The 19,273-nt window shown below is 46.6% G+C and overlaps 1 protein-coding gene across 2 annotated transcripts in view; it reads right to left on the reverse strand.

The window, feature by feature from the left end:
- Window positions 1-19,273, reverse strand: part of LOC142585441 (solute carrier organic anion transporter family member 74D-like) — a 59,266-nt gene that overhangs the window by 19,483 nt on the left and 20,510 nt on the right. Inside the window, exon 2 of one of the 2 annotated variants that reach the window (XM_075696212.1) lies at window positions 6,821-7,154. In XM_075696212.1, the coding sequence (XP_075552327.1) occupies window positions 6,821-6,833 (13 nt within the window). In that variant the 5' untranslated portion in view covers window positions 6,834-7,154. Of the gene's footprint in view, window positions 1-4,959; window positions 5,321-6,820; window positions 7,155-19,273 lie in introns of those variants that run through there. The other variant, XM_075696211.1, reaches the window with a different exon arrangement.

Genomic DNA, 19,273 nt, shown 5'->3' on the forward strand with positions numbered 1-19,273 from the left:
AGTGCATACATTACGAGTTTGAAAGGAACTCCAAACAGCGACATCAAGTCAGTGTACTGCTAAGGTACTTTTTTTTTTTTTTTTGGAAAACTCAGCTTTCAGTCATTCGGCGGGGAAAAAGTTCACAATTACTGGTGAAAATGAATGGCGAACTTATCCTTGAATTTAGGGCCGAAATCTCAGCGCCGTAGGTATGTCACCTTGACGTATACACCATAGACCTTAAGGGTTGAAATTGGTCATTAACTCACACCCTTACACCCGTAAAGGGTGTGGTAATATAACAGCTTAAGATGCTTCTTCTCTTTGTAATATCGCTCAATTGCATTCTCTTTAGGTGTAAGGTACTCGTCTGGATGAGCGACGAGCACAATATTTTAGGTCTCTGAACAATAAACCATTATACATCATTCCAGTCATAGAATAACCTAACCGCGACATGTGATTAAGTTTAAGAGTGCTTACCATGCAGCTGCGAAGATAATAGGCTTTGTCTAGTTTAAACAGCTGTTTTGTACTCTATACTGGACTTGTGCGGCATTCTAAGTATTTTTTGTTTATATAGCTGACGCTATTTTTCAGATATATTTCAAAGTATAGCTCACGGTGCAATACACGACACTCCGATACGTAGCCCGTCGACGCAGCGGGGGCGCGCTGGGAATATAATAATAATATTTAGGGTTTTACGTGCCAAAACCACTTTCTGATTATGAGGCACGCCGTAGTGGAGGACTCCGGAAATTTCGGCCACCTGGGGTTCTTTAACGTGCACCTAAATCTAAGCACACGGGTGTTTTCGCCCCCATCGATATGCGGCCGCTGTGGCCGGGATTCGATCCCGCGACCTCGTGCTCAGCAGCCCAACACCATAGCCACTGAGCAACCACGGCGGGTCGCTGGGAATCTGCAGAATATGGGCGCTACAACGCGCTTGTTGGCTGTATGCGCTTGTTAGCTTCCCGTATGCACAATAAGTCACGGACGTCCGCTTACATTCCAAAATGTGCTGTCGGGAGAAATATGAGCGGGAACACAGGAGCGCGTGTCAGATAGCCTCGAGCCCTGCTATGGACGATGCGTGGCGGCCGCCGTCGGAAACAAAGTGGAAAGGAGGACGCTCTTCTAATAACTGTTGGCACTCCCACCATGCGTCTCTTCATACAAAGTGCGGAACTTCGCATCGCCAGCGCGATTGATAAATCTGATATTGCGGTTACTGATAACTTCGTGCACCGAAGCGTGGCCAATAGCAGCGCTGTTTTGAAGCGTAAACGTTCGAGAGCGACTTCCCTGGAAAACTTGTCCGTCTGTCTGGAATGCATGACCACGATGCGCTCCTTAAGATATACATCAGGTCGGGGAGTAAATCTGAAGATAGCTTACGCTAAACGCAGGAACGGGCGCCTAAGAACATACTCTCTCTCTTAAAAAGAAAGAAAGCGTGACTGAAAGAAATGAGTCGCTGTAAGTTACTGCGCACGTAACTGTCTTATCGGCTATCGGCGGCCAGTGAAATGCCGTAAGCTGCCGTTTTCGACAAGCGCAGGCACGGTGGGAGTGCGAACAGTTAGCGGAAGAGCGTCCCCCTTTCCCCTCTGTTTTCGACAGCACCATCCGCGTATCGTTCTCATTTAGTTTCGCGGCCATTTGCCACGCGTTAGCGTGTTCCCGCTCATATTGCTCACGATAGCAGAACGTGCTCAGCGATTGAAACGTGATACTCAGCCAGCATGGCGGCCGGCACTTTTTTTGCATCACCGTTGGACGCTGGGGACATTGAGCCGATGCACTTTCGTGTCGCATGAAAACAGCAGTCATTTTCACGCATCGTAGCGCAATTGGGCCCCCTCGGCGATCACGCGGCGCTCACCGTTGGGGCAAGAATCATCGCCCGCCATGCTGTCCGGGTATCGTGCTTCAAGTGCTGAGCACTGTACACCACATTATTCTCGTCGCGCACAAAATTTGATTATACTTCGCTATAGAATCGGCGTCGACACTAGGAAAACTTCCGATGCGTGTATGCAAGTTTTGCGCCCAGCGATAAACTTGTATTCGTGATTCGCCGGTGAAAAACAGTCACCGGGAAAAGATAAACAATGTACGCATGTCAATATTTATGCAATATTAGAGACAACGCCCTCACGAGGCAAGCTTTTTCGTCAAGCTATTTCTTTATGATCCCCAATGAGATAAAGGTGGTGATGACGATGATGCTACATGTGGGTTTAGCCTGCGAGACCAGGCCGTCAATTTCTATTCCTGAGCTTGAATCATTCATTTGTGGCGGCTTGTCTTGTCAGAGCACATCTATCCATTACCAAGTTAAAATTAAATTATGGGGTTTAACGTGCCAAAACCACTTTCTGATTATGAGGCACGCCGTAGTGGAGGACTCCGGAAATTTCGACCACCTGGAGTTCTTTAACGTGCACCTAAATGTAAGTACACGGGTGTTTGCGCCTCCATCGAAATGCGGCCGCCGTGGCCGGGATTCGATCCCGCGACCTGGTGCTCAGCAGCCCAACATCATAGCCACTGAGCAACCAAGGCGGGTATCCATTACCGAGTTGTAACGACTCACAAAAATTTGTGCCCAGAAACTACGAAAGGACCAGGCTGAGGCAACTACGAAAACATAGCACATCAAGCTCAACATGTAGCTCATGTTTGCGTAGTTGTTTCAGTCTGGTCCTTTCGTAGTTCTTGCGCACAAATTCTGACCAACTAGCCCGCCATCCAATTTCCCTTTCTGCAATGACTCACCAGGAAAAAAAAAACGACCTGTTACGCGCAATGCCTTGCTATAGGCTCTTCACACAGGTGTCGCGTGCCACGTTATGCTTGTAAGTTGGGCGCGCCTACTACACGCAAACTCGTAGCCGTCACAGACTGCGGCGCAGGCATTCCTGCTGCTGTAGCCAAGTTACCGACGCCACGTGACACCTCCTTGTTTTTGCCCCACGTTTCAGTACTGGCAGACTGAAGTGATTGTGCAATTTTCTTTTAAGTATAGTGCAAAGATGCCAGTCAAGACATCGCAATGCCTGTCGTATGCGCTCCAGCAGTCTTTATTATTCTGTAGATTTCCTTGTCATGACCCGGGAACTCCTGCGACTAATTGGCCTAGGTAAACGTACGCTTGCACAGATCCTCGAGGCTTACTGCCAATCACGAATTCTTGTTGTATTTACAGGCTACTGAGCGTTACCTTAGCCTTTTGCGCATGTATCTTCGAAACCCACGCTTGAACTTAGTCGGCTGAAGTCCTCATTCATTTGTTGCGAATCATCCCGCGCACATATAAGGTCCTCATCTCGGCTGTCCTGTCCTGTACGTTACGTAGTCATTGTTAGAAATTCCTGACGCCTTTCGGTATTCAGAGTCGGCGTTTGTTTTACGTTCCATTCATCTAATCTGCGCTGTTTCCTCATCTTGGCGGGCAAATCAGTGTGACCTCCGCGACTCACAAGTGCTGATAACGATGATCACACAGCTTCACCTTTACACGGGAAGCTGTAACCAACGAAAAGGAAGATGAGCACGTTGACCAATTCGCATTATTCTTCTATTTATCTGACACACGTTGCCAGCTGCAGCTGGTAGTTGCCGCGCGCCCTTGTTAGCATGCGGGTTTATTTACCTTGATTTCTTTTTACACGCGTCCGCGCCTCTCCACAAATGGCGCGCATGCGTGCAGAACGTATTTTCACTCGCGATTTGCTCAAGCTATCATGCGAGACAGCGCGGTGTTGCGCTTCGTTGCTAAATTGCTAAAGCTCTGCAAACTGCGTAGACTATAGCTACAAGAAGCGTCTGTGAATGTCCGGCCGATTCACTACAGTGAGGGAGGATCGAAAGAGAGTGTGCTCTGACGCTGAGCATTTGATCTGAAGCGACCAGAGGAACACACGAGACCTCGCCAGTTTGACCAGCTGATTACAAATTTGTCACCGCGGCCACCGAAGAAGTTTTTTGAAAAATTGCGGGTGACCACTGGAACTAGAACCTTAGGTGCCACCCAGAGCAGCAGTATAGCCCTCTAGAGAAGGACGACGGCAATGTGGTTGCAGTTTTCGTAGCTGTCCTTGAAAGCTTTGAAAACAGTTGAATAGAACAAAGCGATTTCCAAGGTCTCAGAGACCTAAATATATTTCACGAAGTGCTTAAAGGCCATTGAATTTTCGACGGACTCCGCAGAATGTTGTTCGGCCATCTGGCCCCAAGTTCGGTTCAATTTCAAAACCCAAGCCTATTTCATATAGTTCGCAGTTCACAGGGGATAGGTAATTAATTTGTCGCCAGGCGTTCTTTGTGTACTACTGCATTAGGTGGTGCGGCGTCCCGACCACGGCAGCCGCATTTCGATGAGGGCGAAACGTGAAAACACCCGTGTACTTAGATGTAGGTGCACGTTAAAGAATCCCAGGAGGTGCAAATTTCCGGAGTCCCCCACTATGGCGTGCCTCATTGTCAGATCGTGGTTTTGGCACGTGAAACCCCATAATTTAATCTTCAACTAGATGGTGCGCCATGCAAAAGGAAACTTCCGCGTTGTTGACAATGTTTTGTTTTTGCGCTTTCAATCATAATGTTGCTTTTAGTCTTTTAAAATGCTTTGTCAGTGCCCTGGATGTCCTTTAAAAAATCTTGACTTTTTTTCCCCCCAAACGAACGAGTACTGAGTGCAACGACTTTAACGATGACGATGGTACGACGGTGTTGGCACGACGACTTCCATTTCACGGGCTCGGAATCAAATCGCCAGTGACGACAAAGTGTTTTCTTTTCTGACATCTTCTGCCAAGTAACCATGATGCCGATGTCTGTGAAAAACGCCACAACAGCTGCGATATCCCCTTTAACAACTATCACTGTAACGAAACTACCGCTACACGGAGACCAGTGGCATTCACCATCGATTAAAAATAGACCATGCAGCAGGGTGATACTCACCGTAGGCGCGCGTGGCATTGGGCGCGGCTTCGAGCAATAGGGACTGACTTCGAGCCATGGCTCTCGTTTGCGCTGCCGAGCAACCCGGCTGCTACCGATATCCTCGCGTCGCGCGTCCCTGCGATTTTCTTGTCGGGCTCGCGCGCATTGTCTTTCGCGCGCGACGGCGACAAGGGCGACCCACGCCGACAGCTGCAGAAAGTGGAGTCTCTCGGGGCTCGAGGTCTCTCCGAAGCAAATGTTTCGATGTGTCACTAAAGAATGCAGAAGTAAAACGTTCGAGCACTTCCTTCAGCTGCGTGCAACTGCATTCGCGTAGCGTGTGCGAATTGCTTTAGGGGAACGAACGGAGCGGGGCCACGGGCAGCGACAGCGCTTGCGTTGGGTTGCAAAGAACACTACCACCTCGGCTGCCTCGTTAGAACATCGCGTGTAGCGCGTCGCAGCTGCGCCGTTATGACACCTCCCCCCACACGCTGACTGCACATACGAGGTATACGGCGAGCGAGCGTGACCTGGGCATCTGGCAGACGGCGGTTATGGAAGCCATGTGCCCTGGTGCGTTTGCGACGCAAAAAAAAAAAAAAGAGAGAAAATCCTACGACAGTAAACCCTATCCCATAAAAACGGACGGATGGCCGAACAAACGAATGAATGAATGGCTTACTGTTACACGCCACGTTTCATGAGTACTTTCACGATCGACCTTTTCGGCAATCGGGCCTCTGGTATCCTCCACAGCTTGTGCGAGTGCCGAAGATGGAAACGTCATTTGAAGGCCTTCGATGGGGAGACGCGAAATCCAGACGTTACCCGCTAAGCAATTGGCATGACATCAACTATTTGACAGGCACCAGGACTCTACATGTTCACGTTTATACGGACGGTTCCGCCAGCAAAGGAGGTGCGGCAACAGCTTATGTGATATCAGCTCCGCGAGTGAAGTACGCTTGTCGGCTAGGATGCACTTCGTCGTCAACAACAGCAGAACTAGTGGCTATACTCGGAGCCACATATTTTATTTACGTATTGGCGACTACAAAATGTGGCTAATCTGTACGGACTGCTAATTGTCTTTAGCATGTCATGGAGATGTTTGTCAAAGTCAAACACATGCACGAATAACCTATGTGATGCATAAGGGTACTACTCTGGCTGCTCGAGGAAAAGAAAGAAAAATACGAAAAGAAACTTGTGATATTGCAGTGTTCCCAGGATATGCTGGCACAGTTGGCAACGAATAGCAGACTCACTGGCAAAACTGGCCTTAAAGATGCAGAACTTCACTTTGTACCGTTATCACGAATGAGTACGCGATGCATATCAAAAGTACTACTGAAAGGATTGTGTATGTCTGCCTGGGGGGTCTCACAAAAAAAAAAAAACATACTAAGGAATGGATCAATTAAGAAGTGGACCGTCATCTGAAATGCCAGTTGCATGTCTCGCCGGCAGGTTGCCATTCCCCCATTTTGTGATTTGGGGTGATATGTGCGTGTCCATTTGTCGCTACTTCTGAAGGTATACCGAAGAGTTTAACAGTAAGTCGTCTGTGTTGCATCAGCTGCTTTTGTAGGCAAAGCGCACTACCGTTTCAGAACATATGGGTATTGTTTTACGCAGGGATAAATTAAAGCTGTGCCCTTCGTAAGGAAGGGGTCTGGGAACAATTAAAACATAAAAGACCAAATTGAGAGGCGATCATCACTGCCATTTAGCATCTTTTCACAAACAAAGTGTTCTTGGCCACAACCTGGATACTTTATCCAAAAGAAAGTTACCAACACCGTACTGCTCTTCCACCGCTCAATTACACGAGTCCCTCTTCGTTTCCGCATCGATGCGATTGAAGAACACCCACCATTTTGGTTCATCTTGTCGCACGAGGAGCCACGCAGTCCCGCTGGTTTCTCGTTGTTCGAACTTTCGCAGCGGTTCTCCGTGCCGCTTCAGGTGCAGCTGTAGCGTGTAAGGAGCAGGCAAACAGCGCAGGGCTCGCCAGAGGCGAGTGTAGAGACCGCGTAGAGACCGAAGTCGGTTCACTACGCGTGCGTGGCGCGTGGACCACCACTTCGCTCGCACGCTGGACACACACAGCTGTTCCTGCTCCGCGCCATTGTGTCACCACCGAGGGAGCGCCTCATCCTGTTCGGCGGGTGCCGGCTTGGCTGCTTTCTTTGCCAGTGGTCGCCCCTCTGCGCAGAGCACACAGGAAACAACACAAGATTAAACGCGCTAAATCGGCAGGCGAAAGAAGGGCAAAGGCAAACATGGCCTATTCATCAAAGCGTCGTTACCCTTTTTCGCCTTTATTTTTTTGTGTGTGTAAATTTCATCCGCGCTTTCCCACCACTGGCTTGTACTTGGCGAGTTTTTGGTCCTGACAGAGTCCCGCCTTCCGGTTTCGTTGTGTTCTGTTTCTTTTCTACCATTTTTTTTCTTTACTTGATTTAGACGAGGTTTACTGCAAAGTCGGCACCGGTTTTGCCCCTATACATCAGGCGGCGTTGCATGGTGACAGGGGCTTCAAGGCGGCCGCGTCACAAGCATTCCAATTTGACTTTGCTTCCTGCTATTTAACCACGGTATCGCGGCATGAGTCGGGCATTTCGTACCGAGGAACTGCAATCAACCGGTGTATCTCGACTAGGCATCTTCATTTAGTGCAGCTTCAAAACATCCCTGTTCGCCAGTGATGAAAAATAGAAAAAAAATAAAACATACGCTGTTACGCTGCAATGATGTCTGCTCAGCTGCTCCATGAATGAAAGCTTCTAGGATCTAAGGATGAACTGAGGTACGGTCAACTGCACTCGCAAACTGCGTCGACGTCTCGGGACGCCCGACCTCACTATTCCTGGCAAGCTCACTCGTCATCTTCACCCCCCCTCTCCCACCCACAGACACGCATACACTCTCTCTCTCTCTCTTATCCGCCTATTTTCCCGTGCTAGAAGGAATTTCTGACCTGTTGAGAATATAAACATGCCACCGTTCTGTATATTTTTGTGTGTGTGTGTGTGTGTGGGAAGGCTTTAATTAAAAGGATATGAACATTATTTAGGGTCCTTCGCTTTCGGGTTCTATATATTTTACAATTCGTGGCGGGAAAATCTTTCCTCTTTATTTTTGACGAGGAAAGCCGGGGAGAAATCGGGTTAATATTGTCTGCCAGTCCAATGTACGCAATATCCCTGGTAGCTTGAACAAAAAATGAACAAAGGCTGTGGTCTCCTTTCAGACAAACTTTTTATTTAAACAAGCGAAATCACTGGCAGTAACATACAATGGCAATAGGGTTGTTTGCAAGTTACGCGACGAACTTATCTATACAAATTCTCGAAGGCAGGCATTATTTATAGATTTAATTAAACCACATAAAGAAAAATCAAGTCACCTAGAAACTGCTCTGGGAGTTTTCTAAGTATGTGTGAGCATTGTGCCACTTGCTCATCTCCACGCAGGCCGGTGTCACAAAATATTATGAGACTTGATCCGACCAGTATAAACTCTTGTTAACCCTCATCGGTCGTTATCAACCTCATAGAACATGATCCGACCCTTATCAATTCTTATAGGTCGTTATCAACCTGGATGTCCAGCGAAGATGTTTCAATACCACCGCTACATTTGCTGAGGGGGGTATGCAATGCTTTATTGACGGTTTAGATGCTTGTTTTGAGCTTGTTCTTTAGCGAAACGTATGCTGTCCTGTCTGTTGTACGGATGATTTCAATGAATGTATTCACTATTCACTTTAGCTGAGCGCTTGTAGCCTCTGGCTTACGTGAGTATGGGTCATTGCATTTTTTGCTTGCTTAAAGGGGTATGAGCCATCGCTTACGGGGATATGAGTCATTGTTTAGGGGGGTACGAGTCATTGCATTCGTATTACGTGGCGGACGAACAAGATTCTCGTTGGATAGGCATACAAATGCTTAACGCATTTAAAACAACAAATAGAACATTCGTACCTATCCCATGTTTACTTTCTTCGCTACACTTTTCTTTAGCAAATGAAAAAGAACACAAACAGCAAACCACACGGACATGCTTCTTAAGAGTTGTGATGCTTATTATCTTACAAGTATACGTTGACGTAGAGTGTTCAGCGATTGAAACCCGGAATTCGGACCGCTTGTCGGCTATTCAATTTTGCGCCACCAGTGAAAGCTAGGCGATAGCTGAGGAAGCTGAATGCAGTCAGACTCCATCATGAAGGCGCTTGCTTTCATTTTGTGCAAAAATGTCTATGATCAGTGCCCGCAACGCCCGCCGGTGGCGTAAAAAAAAAGAAAGAGAGAAAGAAAGAAAGAAAGAAAGAAGGAAAGAAAGAAAGGAAGGTAGAAAGTTCCGGCAGTCACAAGCTCCAAGTATCGCTTTTCAATCGATGAGCGCTCTGCATTTTCATGTTCATTTTGGGTATGGTTCTGTCCATCCTATGACCAGTGGGGCCTGTCTTCTGTTTTACTGCTTCGCTCTGGGCGCCCTCGCAACAAAATTAATCGAACACAATCTAGCCCAATCTGGCACCCTTCTTTGAACGTACTACCTTAGTTGAGAAAACGTGCTCTCAACGTCGCAGCTGCCGTTCGCAGTGCAGAATAGCGTCAGCGCTGCGTACGCTTCCTGGCCCGTCGCCGCCGTTTACACGTGCGCGACATGTTGGAAGTGCAACGCGATGCGCCATTATCGCATTCGTGTGTTAAAGGCGCCCGCTAAATTGGCAGCACGTCTTCGTTCACTCAAATCCAGCAAGCGCTGAATATGTTGCGAGCAGCGCGTTATATACGAACAGAATTCACTGGTTGTGTGGACGCCTGCATTTGTTCTTACCCGTCATCAAGTCGTGAAAATTCAGGGATAGAGCTTGTTTAACCCGATTTTCATAAAACGTGTTCGGGGTGAAAAAAATGGGTATTGTCACCTTTTTACCCGAAGAACGAAGGACCCTACACGTATTGCACACTTCTTCTTTTACCTTTCTTCTTCCTTTACCCCCAGTGTAGGGTAGCAAACAGGACTCTCGTCTGGTTGACCTCCCTGCCTTCCCTCTCCTTGCTTTCTCTCTCTCTCGGCTACGCCGTTCGTGACATAGTTTCACACCAATAAGTAAACAAAAAGAATAAATATATAACGAGAAGATAGCAAATAAGTAACGAGATTGTGTGCTGCCACAGTCACTAGACGGAGACCGCGAAAGAACAAAGATATAAATCCCGTTCACTTGAGCAGTGCCAGCAACGACCAATGGCGTCAAACAATATGATAAAACGTATTCTACAGCCATCGTGCATCGTTGTGAGAGTTGACTAAATCATTTACGATCTATACTAGCTGGCTTCCCTGCGTACATTCCACAAAGAAACCACCTCTCAATTTGTAAACACACATGGAACGCAGATCCCGGAGCACGCACTTAACATCTTCAGCCACACAAGAGTGGCATTAACGAACGAATGGCCATGTTCCTGCTATTGCGATCATCGGCGACGAGCGCGACAGAATCTGTGCCGAGGAAAGCCGCGCTTGTACGCACTTGTTTTTAGAAGACGGAATGTCCAGGCAACTTCCTACTTGGTAATTATCGGCGTACTTGGGGAGTCAAGGGGGCGTATAACGTCCGTGTTGGCAAACACCAGGCAGCCTTAATAAGTTGCGCCTATTGATGGCGCTGTTGAGCAGAGGCCATGACCCTGAATAGCCGAATAAGAACTCAGCTGAAGCTATGCCACAGAAAAGAAAGAAAAATATATTGTAAGCACATGGCTTCAGGTTTGCTCTTTTGTAAAGAGAGAGAGACAGCAAGGACAGGAAGGCCAGGGAGGTCACCCAGACGAGCACGCAGTTTGCTACCCTACACTGGGGGTGGGGGAAAGGGGCACACTGTCTGCTAAAATGGCCACTATGATCTACAGCACCGCATTCCAAGATAATTTGTTTGGCTAAGTGTTAGTGCGGAATAAATGTGTGACAATCGCATATGCGAGTTCACTTTGTTCCCCCTCTCACGTTCTTCTCCGCTTTCTTCTCTCTTCGCCAAATCTGCTGCCCCTGTGAGGAGCGGTAGGTCGAAGGCAAGGACTCTCAGGCCTACCCGCCGGCCTTTTTTTTTTTCTTATCAAAAATGTCTTTCAAAAAATAGCGGCGTTGCTCTCTGTCCCAGTTATATAAAAAAAAGCGTAATCTGGGCACAACAGGATGCATTAGTTGCGAGGTCTGGAGATTGATATATGCCAGGTGAGCGCCTGCCCAACGACGCCACCCCGAGGGCTAAGGAGCGCAGGTCGTCTTGGCGTAGTATTCGCTTGTTCTACATTTAGATCTCCATTATCGTTATCATTATCTCCATTACCGAGACCTCGCGTATCCGCGCAATGAAGAGTGCTCGCGGCGGTTTTGCAAAATGAGAGTAAATATATTCTGTCCGGGCCCGGTACGAAAACCCTAAACAATTGAACCATACAGGACGAGCAGCCAGTACCGCATGATCGAGTCGCCATCGTCTTAATACGACAGTTTTCTTCAGCTCAGTGCAGCAGCCGCCCAGGTTAAGAAGAATCAGTTGCGTTGTTTGCAAATTGAAGTTTGCGCATTTTGATTGCAAAATCATAGTTGCAGTTTGGCTGTGTCTTGTAAGCTACCTTGCGTGTAATTTAGACATGCTTGCTTCAGTAAAATTCGTTATTGGGTGCACAAATGTCAAGCTCTGTTTCTGAATGTCGCTATGCGAAATATGATGGAGCAGCTCAATATGTTCTTGTCGTCGCTGTTAATTTCACTGACACATATAATGGAATACGAGCTGCCGGATACCCTGATATCGCAACAGTCATCGATCATCAGTAACGAACACTCATGGCGAAACAAAAATATACAAAGGGCCAGAAGTCTGCATTGGAAATGAAAGTTCACACGCTGTTAGATACGGGACCTTTTCCTGAGCCTCCTTCAAGTTCACCAGACTACATCGAATCGCGCCACAGCTAATTAAGGAGCACAGAAGCGCGTATACCACATTCCCGAGGAGCGGCACGTGCAAGCAAGTTGTAGGCCCCCACCTCGTACGCCGCATCTGGAGCTATTCACTACTTGACTCTTCCCGAAAGTGAAGCGAGAGCCTGGCACTGTTCCAGGTAACGTGGGTCCAAGAGGCAAGACGGGTGTAATGCACCGTGAAGCCCTGGCAGCAATCCCCCCCCCCGTGCGCCTTTGTCACGGTAGTTGCAGACCGGGAAGGCAAGACCGCAGAGAGAAGTAAGCGCTCGGACAATTGGGGCCCAAGGAGCGACCCTGTGCGCCGGGTGTGACGCAATCGCACGGGCACCTACCACTGGCCGAAAATGACGACACGTGAGCGGGCTCGCCGATTGGCCGAAAATGGCGTCATCTGAGCGGGCTCGCCCATTGGCCGAACGTGACGTGTCTTCGAGACACCGAAGGGCTTAAAAGCCAGAGACCGAGAGCATTCCTTCACTCATCTCTTTCGAGCTTCTTGCCACGGGCCGCAGCGTCCGAGTTGCTGCCGGCCCGTAATGTCTCTATGACTGTTAATTTCTTGATCGTCTCACTGTAAATAATGCAAATAAACCTCCAAGTTTTTCATGCCAAAGTCCTCCTCAACTCTTACAACTGGTTGCCAGCGGTGGGATCGCCTCCAAATCCAACAACACCAACACCGTACACAGTTATCAAAGTTCACGAGCATTTTACGCACAATAAAGCGACACCATGCCTTATCTACTATCTCAGGTAAAGAACGGGCACTTATTTGCTAGACACTGAGAGACTCGTAGCCAGTGGCGTATCCGAAGTCGACGAAACGGTTCAGGCATACAAAATAATGCACTTGTACAGTACCTAGCGCACAGAAGAAGCACGCTAAAGGCCACTATCAGGACAAGCGAATGAAGAGAAGAAACATAAACAAGAAAAATATCCCACTTTAGAGCAGACTAAATATGCGCAAAATAAGATATGGAGGACATATGATAAACGAACACCATTAAGGCGAAGTGAACTACAGTAAAATATAGCTGTGAAAAAAATAAGGGAAAACTTTTCTATTACAAATTTTTATTTGAATGGGACCTTCAGGTTTCCTTTTATTTAAAAAAAATGTTTATTTCTGTTATCAGTGACCGTATTTGTTCATTTTTGTATTGATCCCTATATATACAGGGTAAAGTGAATGATTTGTCGTAAATGCTTTGGCGAAATCATTTTGTTCGTTTTTATGGTCCTCAGTTAACATATGTGTGCAGCTGCATTTCCAATGTAAGTGTAGGCAGGCACATCTCTTACGCTCGAGCCAATAATTCTTTATTCTTTAAAAATATACGGCCGCTCAAACGGGGATGTCACGCCACTGAACGCGTGGCTATACTATACTGATGGAGTTGATGCTTGGATGTGTCGCGTTGCGCCAGGTGCTCTGTCTCTTGTCAAACGATTTATGCAGCTAGGTTATCTGTGAACTTTGTAACAACTGCACCGCAGCGTTTGACCCCTTTCGTACTCCCTGAAAGCTGCAGTTGTGAGAAAAGTGAGAGTCAGATGCCCTCAAAGCAAGCGGTAAAGAATGTTTTTTTTTTCTCGGCAAAATGACGGGAAAAAAGCTAATACAACTACAGTACAACTACAGAAAGAAGTGAGAAACAGAATAAAATGGAAAAGGTGTGTCGCTAAAGTTGCGTGACCTTTAACAAAAAAAAAAAAAAAAAGATTATGTAGCTAAAGCACTACCTATGCAATCAAAGTCACGAAGAGCTTCGAGACTTCTGTTTAACCGCGTGGCAACCACAGTTCAAGGCCGCGGATCAGCCATGGATCTTCCATGGATCAGCCATGGATCAGGCGCCTTCGCTCGCACGGACCGCGTTATTCTCGTACTTTGACGCCTTGTGAATTCGATGTTTAGAATTAAGCGAAGGCCTTGTTCGTATCAACCAGTTCCGAACCATGTACAGCCAAATCTAGCGTTAAGGAAACCCGGTTATTACGATGTTTTTCTTAAAATTTAACTAAAAGGTTTCAATTCCCGACGCATTTTCATAGAACCAGATGCGTTGGAAACTTCGCAACAAAGAAGTGAACTCAACGTCCCACCCGATTTAACGAAATTTTGGAAGGAAGTCTGGGTAGAACGTGGAGCAAAAAAAGCATGCCTGTGCCACGGACGCCATTGACGTGCCCTTGCGGTGAAGGGGCACGAGAAATGCTACCGGCTTCGACGAGTGCGTACGCAAATCCGTAGGCAGGCAAAAAGTACATTTTTTTTTGCTCTTGAATGAATAGAATGTTATTCGCGTGAATGATCCGAGTTTCGTACGACTTAAGGAAGTTCTCGATTTAAGGAATTCGTCGACTTCGTTAAATGGAGGTTTAAGTGCAGCAGAAAACGGTCCAGAATTTAGCAGTTTCTTACGAAAAAAAAAACATTTTAAATGATCGCTAACCGACTGTATTTCCATTGGCTTTGAATATCCTTCGAGTATGCCAAACAGAGTATTTTTGAGCGTGTGTTTTGGCTTCCCGCACAAATAATCACAGACGCTGAGCTCAGGTAATTACAGTTTAGTAATTTTCCAATTATGATTTGCCCTTTTATCGCTAAAGAGCCTTGAAAGACATTATTTTATTGTGCCCTCGCTCAGAAAACGACCGCCCTCTTCCGAACGATGCCGGGTTTTCCTCGTAGATCTACGCAGTTTGATTGATCAGGAGGAGTGCGCTGGTCAGACGCGCACACGAGAGAACGTCTCGTGCAAGAGGCAATCGCGCAAGGCTCCAAATGGACGAACGTCTTCTCGCTGCAGCGTTTATTACTTTCTCGCCTAGACGTGAGCGGCAGCCGAGACCACTCCTTTTCAGCAGCAGCTCCTTCATTTGCACGTGATCGATCGCGAATAATAATAATAATAATAATAATAATAATAATAATAATAATAATAATAATAATAATAATAATAATAATAATAATAATAATAATAATAATAACGAAATAGACATAGTATTTAGACAGGTTTGACATCCTTGAATAGTATATTGCAAAAAGAAACAAAAAATAAAGGAAACGAGAAAAGAGAACAGTTGACTATAGGTGTGTAGTTGTTTTTACTTGTTTCAATGAAGCCGTAGCGAAGTGTGCAGTCGGCCGCGAAAGTTTACCGGACACATGTTCCTATGTAGGTCGCAAAAGCTACTACAGACTCAAACTCCGCTTACCAAGGACTGCATCCTCTCCCTTGCGCTACCGCTATCAATCACGGGACCTTGTTGTTTGCTTTTGTGTCCGCGGCAAAGGGATTGTTGGCGATTCTATATACCCGCACGAACGTCTTCCATTACGTCCGTTGTCTTGAACTGCGCTTCGCTGTTCCTCGTCGCCTAGCCAACCAGGTAAAACGTTCACAGGGCGCAGTCACTCAAACCAGACGCATTCCGTATCGGATCCCGCTGCATGGGGGGATCTTCCGGTGCGACAAGCACGCAGCCGAGCTAAACACACTGGCGAGAAATCACAAACGGCGACGGCACCTCGCTCAGTGACCGCCGCCGCAGTCTCCGGACCTTGGCGCCGACGCGGAACCTTGATTCGACAAGGCCTGCCTTCCCTCACCGCCTCTCATTACGTGTTTCGCGCGATACGAGCGCTGTGTTAACGAGCCTGAGAAACGCGACTGCGCATAAATGCGGGTGGCAGGCGGCCTCCAGCTCTCTATCTCTCTCTGCCCCAAATGGTTACGTGCAATGTGGTGCGGTTAATTGGGGTTACGCCCGGAGAACCGAGATTGCTTGGAAACGCGCAGAGGCCATGCCGCAGTTTAGTGTCTCGCTTCGGGCGTGGAGGCCAGTGAAAAAGGCTGCACAGCAATTCCTTTCCGGCTGCTGCTCCCTTTCAGCGACGGGCAATCACGACCGACTTTATTTTTTTGTGTGTGTGTTCAGGCGTATTGTGGAAAACAAAAGCTGCGGTGTTTGTTGTCGTAACTGGCATGCAAATGAATGATGTAAGCGATTGCATTGCGTGTTCTTGAGCGTACTTCTTTTTAGGCAGCACCGTCGAATCCCATGTTCAAGATCTGAATAATAATTGAATAGCGAATAGAGCGTGCTTATGTATATAAAAACAAAGACAGAGGCGTGCTTATGGAAAAAAATTTACGCTGTCTCTAGGTTGTCTATATTGAGTTTTTGTAGCTCCCTTTGCATTGGCTTACTATACTTGTGGCTTTTGGCTATACGATGTGGCCCATATGTTCTCTACGGACGAAAGTAGTTAAGTCCACTCGTATTTGGTCTGTTGTACTCCACATGCTCCCTAAGGGTTTTCTTGCAAAAAAGTTTAAAAACAATAATCGACAACAATATATGTGATGTCATAATTCCACGGGCTATAGAATCTATGGAACTCGCAGAAAAACGTCATTGGACTTTAATATACACCGTCTAAATGAGTATATTGCGAGTGCGTTTGGCAGCTCGTCAGCAAGCGGCATTCAAAGATAATGTAAAAATTAAAAAAGAATGTGTTTAAAGATTTAGATACACTGGGCAGTGTAAATCAACGAGCTTTGGTGGATTGTGCCACCACCCCGGTTGAAAGGCTCCTCACACCATCATCATCATCATCATCATCATCATCATCATCATCATGACTTTGAATCCACATGAAATTGATGACGGGTGAAATGACGCCCACGCGTAATGCATACTGCAGTCGCACAATATACATCATCATCATCATCATCATCATCATCATACTTTATGTCGTGCAGGACGAAGTCATCTCCCATGTGATCTTCAATCACTTGCTCTCTTGGCTGATTCCAACTTGCACCTGAATATTTCCTTATTTCATCATCACACCTAATTTTCCGCCCCGTTCTCGACTGCTCTTCCCTTCCCTTCTACACTGCGCCATCGCGCACGTCCGAGTAAGCTTATATGGGATAGTTTATGGTTAAGCTAATCTTATGTGTAACCGAATATAGAAAGCGTGGATTTCACTCTGTTGCCGCCTACATAACCCTTGCTTTATGTTCAAACGAGGAAGCACGCGACTCATCTGTCCAGTCCTCTTCAGTGCTCGCGGGTGATTTCATTGGAAAACGCAAACGTGTGTCAATGTGTTTGATGCCTGCGCGTGACACGTTAAAAGTGCGCGTCTGCCCTTTGAGCGGACACAGCTGTCGCGGTTTTGAGTTGTGTTTTCCTTGTCGCTCACGTTTTCCTTGTCACTAACTATGATTGAGAGCGTGACGTCCTCGACCGGGAGACTCTGCTCTCCGTAAATGGACTGCGCAACATGGGTTGGACATGCAAATGTAAGACCTGTTGGGCGTTATATTCTTAGCGCCTGTCCTACCCTTCTCGTACGTGTATATATTGTAGGGATGTTCGAATGGTGAAATTTACGAATTGAACCAAGAAAAAGTATTCAAGAAAAATTATCTTCGCATGTCGCATTGAACTCTGAATATTTTCTTATTTCTAAGCAAACTGAAATATAATTCAGCTTGCCAGGAATCCGTCCGAAAAAAAAACAAACTTATTTACCTTTTTGATACATGTATGTAATGCTGTTCACAAATGGACGTCCAGTCACCTAAGCAGATTGCAAATGATCAGCACCAGGTTTCATTTATCTGGTGCACTATAAGATGACATCGGTGAAACAATTGAATGTTCACGTCACCAGGGCCCGTATTCGCTAAACGCTTTTACGCCAGAATTGTTCGTAAGAGCAAATTCCAGCCAATTTTGATGCTGGACGTATCATTAGCGAATGCGGCTGGCCAATGGCAATAAACACTTACGCACGAAAAACTTTGTGAATTCGGCCCGAGATTCGTACGCTGCCTAAAGGTAAGGTGTTATAAATGATGTCGAAAATGTGGCGTTCGTGACGTGTTTCCGGCTCCGCAATCGCTTCCGGCGCATGCTGCCAGCAAAAGCATGGCCTTCGAGATGAGCTTCTGTAACCTAGAGAGAGCCGTCGCTGATACCTGGATTTAGACACCACATATCGGATGACGGGAAATTATAGAACACGTGTTGTCTACCATGTCCGTTCGCACTGGAACAAGTGCCTCTGCGTACAACTGCGGCTGCAATCATTGAGGACAGGGCCCTCTTGCATCAACCTAGTGTTGTTTCTATTGTATTCGAACCGACGCGAAATAGACAGTTTTGAATACTGAATTATCGATTGGAATGTGAATTGGATAGGAAAGATTATTTGAGCCGTGGTCAAACTTTTTGACATTCGCACGCCCCTTCATTCTTGCGCGGTTCTTAAGCCTAAAGAACGAACCAACTATCCTAGGAGCGCGTATAAGATCGACAATGCAGTGGCCGATAGCTCGCTGTGCAAGTTAGCAGCAGGCAGTCCATGCGAACAGTGAAATACATGCGAAGGAATGGAATTCAAAATGCGCCTGGCGTAACCTTCAACAACGATCTGGCCGATCCGTCTGCGCGGATTTGAAGTTGTTCCAGCATCATAATCGAGGCTTAATGAAACGTCCTAAAATGCAGTCGAACGGCGTGGAGCTCTCAATTAACATTGTATACTGATGAACCTTCGGAGTTTTCTTGAAGCCAGCAACACTTCAGGAGAGAATAATTATTTCAAGACTGATAATAGAATGTGTAATCACAAACTGATAAAATATAAGCGAATATAACGTGTCGTCAATTAAATGTATTCCATTTGTCCGCTATTACTCTTGGACGTGTGTATATCAGCCACTGAAACATTAATGCGTCTTTATGCTGCCTGACTTCGAGCGTTTTTATGTGGACCTACTTTACGTTCATTTACGTGACTGCTCCTTTTATTCAAATCTGTGCCACGTACTTGTGTCCCATTAACTTCGTGCGCAATTGTGATATGGGCTATAAGCAATACTTTATTAGTAAAAAAAGTTATTATGCATTTATCTTTCGTTATAATTGGGAGGTGAGAGCACTTGCAGATTCAGTCATTTCCTGACTACCCTGCATTGAAAAAAAAAAATGCATGTGCCTTTTCCGCCGTTGCTATATTCCTGAAGAGCAGAGGTGAAGCCGTCCTTTCAAGGCTTCGATTGGCCACACGGGTTCAAGCGACTCACTCATGGAACACAGTACAACTGTCCACAAAAATTCGTCGGTATTTTATCGAACAGACGTGCTTGTGTTTTGACTCAGTGCTCTAACACGTCGGTCGTCGTTGAAAGCCGTAGCCGATTGCAAACAGCCGTGTTTGTGTTCTGACACTTTGACATGTCCGTCGTCGTTGAAAGCCGTAGCCGATGCCAAACAACCG

This window comes from Dermacentor variabilis, chromosome 6 (genome assembly GCF_050947875.1).
Source record: "Dermacentor variabilis isolate Ectoservices chromosome 6, ASM5094787v1, whole genome shotgun sequence".
Taxonomy (NCBI): Eukaryota; Metazoa; Arthropoda; class Arachnida; order Ixodida; family Ixodidae; genus Dermacentor; species Dermacentor variabilis.